Source organism: Pyxicephalus adspersus, chromosome Z, assembly GCF_032062135.1.
Source record: "Pyxicephalus adspersus chromosome Z, UCB_Pads_2.0, whole genome shotgun sequence".
Taxonomy (NCBI): Eukaryota; Metazoa; Chordata; class Amphibia; order Anura; family Pyxicephalidae; genus Pyxicephalus; species Pyxicephalus adspersus.
In genome coordinates, this window is record NC_092871.1 from 70,971,529 (window position 1) to 70,984,162 (window position 12,634).

General features: G+C 37.3%; 1 protein-coding gene across 1 annotated transcript in view; it reads left to right on the forward strand.

The window, feature by feature from the left end:
- The window catches only part of ADGRD2 (adhesion G protein-coupled receptor D2), a 258,692-nt gene that overhangs the window by 129,420 nt on the left and 116,638 nt on the right, over positions 1–12,634 (forward strand). Inside the window, exons 16-18 of the mRNA XM_072430618.1 lie at positions 6,623–6,664; positions 7,657–7,710; positions 11,222–11,348. Coding sequence (XP_072286719.1) covers positions 6,623–6,664; positions 7,657–7,710; positions 11,222–11,348 — 223 coding nt within the window. The remainder of the gene's footprint in view (positions 1–6,622; positions 6,665–7,656; positions 7,711–11,221; positions 11,349–12,634) is intronic.

The window sequence follows — 12,634 nt, forward strand, 5'->3', positions numbered from 1 at the left end:
GAGCTGCAAGAGCAATCAGGGGAGTGGAGCTGACAGCACCCCTCCCCTGATTGGTCTTTCAGATCCAAAAAATTTGGTTTCGCCGGCCGTATTTACAAAGGCCGTTCTCGCCTACATGTTTGGTAAACGAGAATTGCCCGATTCATCATGAGACTGAATTTTTTAAATTTATTCCTAGTAATTTGTTGACAAATGTGCTCATAAAAAGGTTTCTGGGCTCAATAATTCTTTTTTTTTTCTTTGATGTTAGCCTGATTGATTTTTTTTTAGGTGACAGTAAATATACGGAAAATTGGAGGTAAGGCAGTGCAGACAACATAAAAAGCACATGTATAAAGACTTACCTTTAAAAAAACAAAACCACTGAAAAAGGGAGCATACAAACATGTATGGCTAGATTTAGGAAGGACAGTTTATCTGAGAGTGAGAAGGACCCAATAAGTTTGGCAGTACATGTTCCCCACAGTTGAGCTCCTTCTTGCTAGAGAGGGACTCACAGGATGCAGAGTGGCAGCTGGGTTCTCTAAGTGGAACCCAGGGGAAAAAAGTTCATTGGCAGTTCTTCAGGATTTCATTGCCATATACTGGATATGTATGGCTGAGCTGCTTAATTCCAAAATATCTGTCTACATCCAGAAGAACTGAGCAAAAGGTTGGCATCCACCACGTGCACCTAACAATTGTCAGGCATAGGAAATCCCATTAGGTTTTTTGGTACTTGTATGTGTTTGACAGCCACTGTAGCAATTTAGGTGTAGCAGGGCATTTTAAAAGTATATGCCAGAAAGGCACTAAACATATTGTCACATGTTGGTGTAGCCCCTTTGCCACAGACAAGAAGTACAGCTTCTTTTTGGTAAGTCCAAAATTCTTTTTTATTTTCACTAGGCATCCCTGCAAGGTACTAGATACTTAATTGTGCAATACATGGTTACAGTCCTTGGGTTTGCTGCTTCTTTGAGCATAACAAAATCAAGAGTATAAACCATGCCATTTATCTTGCTATCCTATAATCCTATCTAACAGTATCTGTGTCATAGAAGACAGTGGTAAGTCTTTTATTGCTGTTTCTTGTTACAGCCTTCTTGTAACCCCTAGATAGCAATGGTGAAAATGTATACAAGAAACAGACATTGAAGGAAAAGTCAAATTTTACACAACTATTCACATATGATAATTCTTCTTGAATATAAAGTTAAACAACATGATTTACTTTAAAACAAATTACAGAAAATAAATAGAAACTTGGCAGACAACTGAAAAGAACCATACTGATAACCTAACGACACATAAAACATGTATCCCCTGCACTGCATTACAAATCACGTTACTCATTTGAATGGCCTGTTAACATTTCAATTTACCATAATGCAACCAAAATCAGATCTGTACCATTTTTTCATACTTTGGCTGGATTCGCTTCGTTGAAGTATGGTGTGTTGCAAATTACTGTATCTATAAATGACACAGTAACACCAACCCGCAGAACCTGCATTGCTGCATTTTAACATGCCATGGCAAATACAACTTTGTTGCACCATAATGCATGGTAGTAGGTTACAATGTATTGCGGTGTGCTGCAATGTCCGTGTACTGTGTATTTGCGTTGGGCTAACTGCAATGCACCAAAAACATGTTACCATACAATTTACTGCATATTACCCCAATGCAAAAAAATATACATACACTCATTTAGAGTACAGTTTTATAAAAATACAGCATTATTGTTTGTTATTTTTCCAGTATGCCAATTCATCACTTGACACCATATAAATGTAGTAGGAATCAGTTGAAAAAAGTTCCAAAAGTGGAGTATGTAGAAATGTAGAACACTTTTCAGCCAGTATAATCTTTACATATAGACATCATCATTTTCAGTAGAGCATGGCATTACAGTGAATTGGATGATGCCTGGCATAGTACATTTTGGGTGTGCTTATCAGCATTTTGTCACTCCAGCAATAAAAAGTCTTTTAAACAACATCAACTTGAGTGTAAGATATGTGATTTATTTTAAACAAATAGTCTCAATATTCATTGTGCGTAAACATTGGTAGTTTATTTTAAGTTTTATACGAAAAGTAAAAGGTCTAAAAGAAAAAATTGTGCATATGTAGGCACTTAAGTGCCAGTCATTATTATGATATACAAGGGTTTGGATACATAAAAATTACATGCTTAGTTAGCCTATAGGAAATGCATCAGCTGGATGAGGGCTGTTGTTTTGATGTATCTACATGAAGCTCTTAGTTCTGTGGTAGTACTCAGGCTTTGTGCGAAATGAATCAGGCATATGTGATCTGCCACAAAATGATGCATCTTGACCACCCCTTTAGTTGGCTGCACCTACGTGACCGCTAACTCCCCCCCCACACACACACACACACACAAAATACAGATAAAACCCCACTGAAAGAAGAAATAGTAACATGGGGGTATAGCAGATCTGGTAGCCTACAACAATGCAACTCACACAAGGGACACTGTCCAGCATTGTAGCACTACATGGCTCACTTCTTTTCTGTCTTTCTTCTCCAACTGTCAGCTGTTGCTAACACACTCCAGCACACTGAATGGCTACTGAGTACTTCAGTTTTAATACTTAGGGGGGCAGCCCTCATTGTTGGCTATTGTAGTCTTGCTGACCAGAATTTAAAATTAGACTTGACATTATGGAATGGAAAAATTCATCCAGACGAACTTCTGCATATGTCCATAATGGCGAACAGGCAGTGTTCACCTCACACTTAGCTCAGCAATAAACTATAGTCCATTCCTATTAAGAAGACGGCCTTCACTGAGAAAGCTGAAAATGATTCTTGCTTCCCACAAGTGAACAGGCCTAACTCTACGTTTGGTTACCTATTGTTACTCCCCCCCCCCCGAATACTGGCCTCATCCCCAGGGCTACTATATTACTGTCAGGTTCCACTACAGTATCAAGGTAACTTTTACCACTCTAACTCACATGAAAGATCATATTAATGATGAAACACTGGGTTATAGATGATATTTAAAACATTTTTTCACACATACTGAGGACACAAGGTCAATAAATGTTTATAATTCATTTCTGTCAGTAAAAGTGATTTGTATGCTTCTTCACTTACATAGACTATTCTTGCAATAAATAATTGATTCATTTCTACAGCAACAAATATTGCCTTTTTGTTCCAATGTGAAGCACAGTCACAAGGTACACACTTTAAATAAAAAGAGGGTTATGTAACACTTGATGTTGTCTATTACAGCTCAGGCTGTTTAAAAAGGTCAATAAATAAATGCTTTGCATGTTGCATTAGTCAACCTGCTGGTAAATCAAATACACTTAGTATATATAAGTTATAAGTGTCACAAGTGGGAAATGACAAAGGAATGCTCAGAAAGACAACAAGGGGAGGTCACTAAGCAGGACTTAAGGTTTGATCAGAAATTTCTAATAATGAATAGATGGTATAAAATACCACTTGATAGGATTAAAAACCAATTGAAATTTAGTTACATGCCATAATTGAATACAACTGAAAGGATCCTCAGACAAAGGCCAACATTTCTTTAGATTTAATTAGTAATTTACAGTGAGATAGATTAAATGATTGTGATGTCATGTGTACTGTCACCTCAGTAGTAGAAAGTTGGGCATTATGTGCAAAAGTGTTATTATAGCTAAAGCAAATCTTTCATTTCCAATGGGACCCAGAATGACAGAGGATGGTATTTTCATACATTGTTATCTATGCAGGTAGCAAGATCAATTTTTCACATTTCTAAGATTTTACTTATCAGCACATATTAAAGCACTCATCTGATTTCCAACATTACCTAAAATTAGGTAAACACCTCAGGATTCAAAACATTTGCTAGCAAATAGCAAATGACTGAAAAAATCTATTCCAGGTTTGCTGGATCACCCAGCTTTACTGATAAAAGTGTATCCTCTCCAGCCTTGGAGAGCTTTATTAAACCAGGTTGTGTATATAAAAAAAAAAAAAAAAAAAAAAAAAAAAAAGCATTTTCTTACTATCCACCTTCCAGGAATTATTAAAGTAAGTTGCAATCAGGTGCTGCCAACGAATGCACTTGATTATTTTATCATTTGCAAATGTAACAACCACTGTTAAAGCAGACGTTTTGGCAGTTTGCTGGTCTAGAGTATTAAGATGTGTGTTAAACAATGAAAAAGAGGAGTCAGCAATTATAAGCAATACACATAGAAAAGCTTCTGTTGCTTCCATTCAATCTGAAAAGGTAATCTCCAAATATCATCTTATCTGTGCCTGATTACTTAACTCTTAACCTCATGGATTACTTGGACAAAAAACTAAATGTTTGGCCAGAATTGCCTACCTATGCCATCTAGGTGCTGTCATGTCCACCCTTAAATATCATCACGCAGAGAATCTTCAGTCCAGCAGAAGGAATTGACCCTCCGAAACAATCTATACTGTCTGCCACAAGTGTGAAGTGATTGAGATGCATGAAACTGAACTTAGTCCTTAATTGGTGACATGTTTCAGTCACCTGCACCAGATGCTAAGCAGTAATTTTGCAGTAATTTTGGTGACACCACCACAACCACCAACATTATAATAGGGATAATATTGCATGTATTATTGAGTTGGGTGCTGCACTTCTATTCATTCTAAAAAACGCTCCAACACACATCCCCAATATGCCATAGGAGACCTGTGTTATAACATAATACAATGCACAAATTTGAACTATCTGTGCATTGTTGCATGCTGGAGAAGAATGGTTAGATAAGTATTAACATATATTGCAATCCTTTGTCAGCGAATTCAAAATAAATGGGTTGCTTTATTTCAACACATATTAACATGTAGGATATAGGGCTTTACCATGAATGCAAAGACCTATGTCTCCCTCCTTGCCTGGCTTTGAGAGAGAAACAAAGGAAAAGTAGCCCTCTCCAGTCTGGCTTTCCATCTGCCCATTCCATTGAAACAGCCTTTACTAAAGTGGCCAATGACCTCATCAAAGCTAAGTCCCAAGGCAACTTTTCCCTGCTCCTTCTCCTTGATCTTTCCTTTGCTTTTTGACACTGTTGATCACCCCCTTCTAATACAAATCATGCACTCCATTGGTATCAGTGACACTGCTCTCTCTTGGTTTGCTTCTTATCTGTCTGACCGCTCCTTTCAAGTTTCTTTCAATGGTAATTCCTTCTCTCCCACTCTCCTCCCTGTTGGTGTTCGCCAAGAGTCAGTCCTTGGACAGGTTCTTTTTTCTCTGTACACCTCCTCTCTCAGTAGACTCATATCCTCCTTTGGTTTACAGTACCATCTGTATGCTGATGACACTCAAATCTATCTGTCCACCCCTGACCTGTCTCCCTCAGTCCTGGATAAGGTTTCATGCTGCCATTCAGCCATCTCATCATGGATGTCTGACAGAATTCTGAAACTCAACCTGGATAAAACAGAACTCATCATCTCCCCCCTCAAATTCCAAATCTTCCCCTGACATGTTCCTAACTGTTAACAACACTGTTATTTGTCCCTCCCCTTAGGGACTTTGTCTTGGTGTCACCTTTGATTCTGCCCTCTCATTTACCCCTCATAATCAGAACATTTCCAGGTTCTATCACTTTCACTTTTGCAACATCTACAAAATCTGTCCCTACCTGTCCCCTGAGACCACCAAACTCCTTGTACATGCTCTTATCAACTCCCGTCTGGACTACTGTAACATCCTCCTCTCTGGTATTCCACTAACCCGACTCTCTCCTCTACAATCTATCATGAATGCTGCAGCCAGACTCATCCATCCTTCCCACCGCTCTTATTCTGCTGCATCTAATTGTATTTTACTTTATTGGCTTCCATTTCACCTTAGTATCAAATTCAAGTCCCTGTGCTCTGCCTGCAAATTCCTCCACACCTTTCTGACCAAAAATACTCCCCTAGCCGCTCTCTTCGCTCCTCCACTGACCTACTACTGACTTCCTCACTCATAACCTCATCACACCCACAGCTCCAAGACATTTCTAAAGCTGCCCCAACTCTCTGGAATGGTCTTCCTCTTCCTTTTTGGCTTGCTCCTACTTTCTGCTCATCTAAAAGAGCACTCAAAACCCATTTTTTTCAAACTTGCCTACCCATCTTCTTTTGTCTTTTGAAACCATCACTACTTCCCACCACTACATATCACCTCTCCTATTGTGTGTTAATTCCCCTACCTACTAGATTGTAAGCTCTTTAGGGCAAGGTCCTGTCCTCCTGTGTCACTGTCTGTATTTGTCTGTCATTTGCAACCCCATTTTAATGTACTGAGTAATTTGTTGGCGCTATATAAATCCTGTGTCAGCATCAGACCTGAAGTAACCTCCTGTAAAAAATGAGAACCTGCTATTCTGCACCAAACATTACTATAGAGCTCACAATAAGGACATACAAGTTGGAAGGTATTTTCCTACCTTGTCCTAAATGAAAATGTATAAATGGTCATGGAGCGGGGCTGTTAGAAATAAACCCCAAAAACGCCACTGTTCAAGCATTTCTCGGGTAAATATTTTAGAATCATGTAATTTTCATGAACATCATTTTGGCTTTGTACATTTAGTTAAGAAACTAATCCATTATGTTTACTTTCTATCTTACAGGGGCTTTATATTTTCTTGATTTATGCTATTTATAACAGTGAGGTAAGGCTAACACAAATTACATTTTTAAAGCTGTTTTGGGTATGCATTTGTCAAATTACATAAAAAACTGTGATAAAGGTTATAATGCTGATGTGTTAAAAATGGAAAATGCAATAAAAACTAATCGTGTGCAAAGTGCATGAGTGCAAAGGAACCAATCAATCATTTTTCAGTTAGATGGTTTCACTACTATGAAGTCTGCTCACATTGAGTTACTACTCTTTACATATCCTATTTTCACTGCTTTTGTAATGCCTTAATAAATAGGTACATTTAAGACTTCATTTAGGACTTTTCAAAAAATAAAATATAGAACACTGATTACATCAGCTATCTGTGGAAAGAACCAAAATCTGCTGTAGCTATAGCATTACCCCCGTATGACACCATAGCTGGCCCATTAAAAAGCAAATCTGTGAGCTATTTTCCTGTATCTTGTTATTAAAGCTAATAAATCACAAATTTTAAGTGCAGTTGGCCCACAAATCAAATTTTAGGTGTAGTTTATTCAAATAAAATCAAATGTATACAAATAAATCTCTTAAAGGAAGTTGTGCACTTCACTTAATTCAGTGAGAACAGACACCAAACATTCTTCTACATACTTCCAGAATATATAAAAAAGTACTACTTTTACTACTTTGTTATGTCCCTGCAGACATAACATATCCTGACAATTACACCCAGCAAAATAAGAGAAGTGCTGCTCTGTAGAAATCACCCATACAGAATAACAGCCTAAACTGGGAATTACATTCAGCAATTGGAAAAAAAAGTATTACTATGCAGTGACCACTCTATCATGAATTTGAGGTAGCAAAGGAAGTAGTACTAGGCAGTGTCCATACGTATATGATGTTATTTTTTTTTAAACATTAATCAAATTTGTAATATATATCTATCAGGTTTATTCCTAAAATATTGCTTGATGGCATCATGCATTTTGAAATAGAAAAAAAAAACAGAATGTTTATATAGAATGTTTTTTTTAGGTCAGAACTGCCATTCAGAGGATGAAAGAGAAGAAAAGAGCTCTATCATTCACAGTAAGTTCCATCTTTCTTTTGCTGTCTAATAGTCTGGAGTTATAGTATGTTTTACAGTACTTGATTGCACTTGATAAACATTTCTGCTTGCATTTTAGCCATCACTGATATGCAAATGGATAATTTTTGTAAGTTTATTTATCTATTTTTTTAGTATTTTTATTTGGAAACTTTAATTTACAAATAAACAATTAGTACAGTATACATCAAAACATTTAATCTACAATCTTTAAACTGCTGATAATGTAGTGAAAATGTGGATGATAGGAGAATAATTTTTGATATGAATGTGAAGAAAAGGGGCTGTGAATGTGCAATTAATCTCTAATAATAGCATTAGAAAACAGTCCAATTGCTTGTTCCTGTCTGATGTGGAATAAAGTAGAATGTACATTCTACTTTAGAACGGCAAATGTCTCTTTACTTCTCGCTTGCGAATATACAAAATCACGTATTCATTGATATTCAGTTTAGCTAACCCTTAGTCTAAATCAATTCACTGCTATTTCCTTAGCACTACCTCCAAATTTTCTTTTATGTATTGTGACAGCTGGCCAAATAAATCACAGGGTTTGGTCCAGGATGACAGGTACATTTGCCCCAGATACAGGTTATACGCAGAGTATTTTTCTGTTTAATCTGTTTTACTTTTAACCTGATGCCCAAGTTTGAAGTACCAGGCTTCTTTGCCAGGTGGGGGAGTTAAAGAGGCCTGGGTATGATCAGCTGTAACTGTCTCACCTGAAATGCATCCTGGAAATTAGGCTGGGGATATAAACTCCCAGCCTACTTATTCCTGTGTCTCTGTCTTGGCTGCTGAGCTGGGAGGAGGTCCAAGGAGAACTGGGAATAAAGACACAGACCATTGCAAAAGATATATAGTAAGGGCTTTAGAGTCTTGAACAACACTAGGTTGGGCTGGACTGCTAGTTAGGAGAACTAACAGTGAGTTAGTGGCCTAGTGGCTAAGCTTTCTTTTTGCTGTTTGTTTTATTTTGCCTGTTTTGTGTGTGAATAGTGAAGTGAAATAATTCCTTGGTGATCTTAAAACATGCTGGCCCTGATTCCTGCTTTGAAACACCCCTCCCTCCCCCGTTGCTACAGACGATCTCACAGTATATAAATATTTAGAGTCTGAAAGTGCTAGATGTACCTGTAAAAACTGGAATATTCACAGGAAATTATGAAGCAGTAGATATTAGAAGGAGGCAGTTACCTTCAGAGAAGTCTTTAAAAATGTCCTATAGGAAAACCTGTGTGCCAGCAGCTTTGCCAATATTAACTTTTTTTTGAATAGGTATATTCTGTAATCAAGTTTTGTTTTTATACTATATCACTTTACTTACAATATGTGTAAACCCTAACAATGGACTGGTTTGCTTCCCTTTGGGTCTGGTAAACATATACTATTGGCAACTGTTTAAAAATGTGCACATAGAAAACAAAATACAAAATCTCATACATTAATTTAGCACTCTTTAGACTTCAGGAATCCTTTGTGTTGCACGGATCTGAGACCAAATGGTCTATCACAAGGGTCCCCAACCTACTCCGCGGAGCTGTCAGATCCATTCCTCTGCTCATTCTCTCTCTGCTCTCTCTGCTTGTTGTTTTGCAGTTGGTGGGAAACATGCATTTTCCATGCTCCTCTATGAGATTGTGCTACTAGGAGAGGGAGAGAGTGGCCATGTCCTATAGACCTGGCAACCGACTGCGACTGTGCTCAGGCCACCTGTACTGTGACTGGGACCCCCGAGTCCCACGTCTATGGCAATGAGCATTAGGGTACTGTCAATTCGCTCTGTGCTGTGGTGCCCCAAATATATATCTGCTTGTTCATAAAAATTTTAAACTGCTATATGTTAAAAAAATGTTATACACATCATATCATGCTACCCTATCTCACATAGCTATCTCCTTACTCTCAATGAACCCCAATTTATCTGTAAGGAAAGGGAAATGTAACTGCAAGTGAGGAAGTCTTTTGGCTATCTCCTCCTAAAATTTCATCATTACAGCGCCATCACAAGATACCTAAACTATACCTGTCATATTGTGCTACCCTGTCACACATAGCTGGACACTTACACTCTGTGAACCCTAATTTCTCTGGGAATGGGGAGATGTATTGACCTGAAGGTCTAGTAGTAAGTACATGTACCCCTATGCTATCTGTCACATGAATTCTATTTCTCTGGAAGTATCCAGTGCAGACATTTTGGGGTAAAAAGAAGGTTAGCGGTCCCCTATAAGTGACAGGATGCATTTTATGGTGTTGTTTCTGCTATTTGGTACAGAAATGGTGAGCGGGGTCAATATATGACTGGACAGCACTGTATGATAGCTTTAGTTTTGTATCTTTCAATAATGAAATATTGCATTAATAAAATGAGCATCACAAAGCTAGTGCAGAAATTCTTGATTTGTAATTTCTTTTTTTTTGGTGCGTTACGGTAACTAGAAACATTCCAATTTAATTTCATTGTAAACTATTCTAGTTTTAAACATACATCTTTAATGTTTGCTTGCATTGTGACCCACGGGTTTTATCTCAATGTCAACAGCGGGGCCATGATGAAAAAAAGTTGGGCACCACTGGTCTATCAAGTTTGAACCTTTTTTTACTTTACTATTCATTTATTTGTCACTCATTTTTGTCTATGTCTAAGTATGGATATATATTTGTCCCAATCATGCCTAAACTCACTTAGCCTTTGACCTTCTCATTACCTCTGTCAGAGGTTTGTTCCAAGCATCAATTCTCTTAGTAAAGCAATACTTTTTAAATGATTAATTAAACGTTTATGGTTGGTTTTACAGTTACAAAATTTTATATTTCTGTTGTCTGTCTGAACTCATTCTATCAATCAATATAATGTACCCCATTTATACCTACACTCTAATATATATCCTGCCATAGATTGTATCCCTTGAACCACCCAAAGCTTGTACAACTTTTTATGGCAACATTCTGTAGAATCATATCAAATTCCTTGCTGAAATAAACTTACATCATCACTCTTTTCCAAAACAATTTGTCAAATGGTACAAATAAGTTAGTCTACAGTGATTTTTCCTCGGTAAAGCTTTTCTGCAGCTTTTTAAAATGTTTTAAAATGCAGCGCTCACCTGTAGGAGTGGCCAAGGTACATAACTTACAAAGGACAGTCTTTAAGGCATATAAAATGCTATAGGCTGGTTCAGCCCTCTAAAGATCCATCTGCAACTAAAATATCACTTACACTTTGACTGACCCTTTAAATTAGCTATTCTATAAACTTATGGGTTGTTTTTTTATCTTTGTCAATATGAATCAGAAATTACCATGAGGACAGTATGAAAAATTGTCACTAATTCACCATTGGCCATTTTGTTCACTTGTTCTGTATGCTTGGTTTAATTAAAAGTAAATGTCATATGGATTAAATAACATTTACTGCATTTGTATTTTTGTTTTAAAGACTTAAGTTAAATTTTATATGAAACTTTTTTTTTTTAATTTTTTTTTTAGAATTGTTCTCAGCCAACAAACTATTTATCAAGTCCAAGGAATACCATATGGGACAATGGAAAACCAAGACTCACTCCACCTAAAAGTAATTTGTACACACTGCCAATAAAGAATACAGTGATCAAGGGTAAGTTTTACTGTTTTATTTATTTTTTTTTTTTACAAATGTTGGCAAATTGGTGCATATTACAGCAACAACTGATAATTTATGTAAGGATGAGTTATAAAACACACTCACCCTATTTTGTCAGGAAAAGCAGAGTAACCTATAGTAGTTCTTTTTTCCTTAACCTGAGTTCAGTAAAGTGACATCAGACTGACTGCTGTGGGTTCAGATGTAACAGATGTTCTTAAACTGGAACTAAACTCATTGGTGGGTGGTAAGCTGCTGCCAAAATCAGCAAGTATGCACAGCATACTTACTGAATATGGTACATACTTACCTTGTGCTGTCACAAGCTTTACCGCCGGCTCTATGGTGGACTTCCGTGGGACAGTGATCCTGTTCATTGATTGGATGATGTAACTCTTGCACCTATCATAAGCGATGTGATTGACCACGTGAACACAATGACTGTCCACAGCCTTTACTAGCTTTGGTGCAATTAAAGGCAAGAAAAACTCCCAGGAGAAAATGGTTTAACCACAGGCTATTCTTCCTCCTTATTCTTCTTACGCATCACCTTTGCATTTTGCTAGTGCCCTTGCCACTGCTGGTGCTGTACAATATCATGGGGTGATCCTGCAGCCCATTAAGGCTGCATTGGTATTCCAGGAGGTTAGAAAGTTTGCTTTGTCTGCCAGCACAGTTCCTAGGATCTTTACACAAGGCTTGCTGGACAAGGCTATAGATGGGTACCAACTTAGCAGACATGTCAAAACAGAAGGAATGTTGCTGGAACTTTACTGTCAAAGATCACCACAGGACCAGGGGATCTGTCATCACTTACCTTGCACTCCCCTGCTGCCAGCAGCAACTCTGTTCAGGAATCCCACGGTCACTTCCTGGTTTGGATCCTGTTACCTGTTAGCAACAATTGGGGGATTTTATTAGTACTGATATTAAAAATTATTTTGTAATGACAAACTTAATTTACAAAATATTTTAAATTATTTCATTCACATGTGACTTTACTGCAGTATATCTTAGTTTGTAACTGATCACTCAATGTTCCCCAACATGTTTCACTGAACCTGCTTCATCTGGAGGATCATTCTCCTAGAAGCCTATGAGACCTACATATTACTGGATCAAACAATGAAACTTGCATAAATATAATCAAAAAACAAAAAAACTAACATTTGTATTTTTTATCAATATTCTATTAATTGTCAATGCTTAGTCACAATACTAGAGAGAAAACCAGTGCCTCATATAAGGAAAAAACATCAGAGGCTGGGAACAGGTATGCC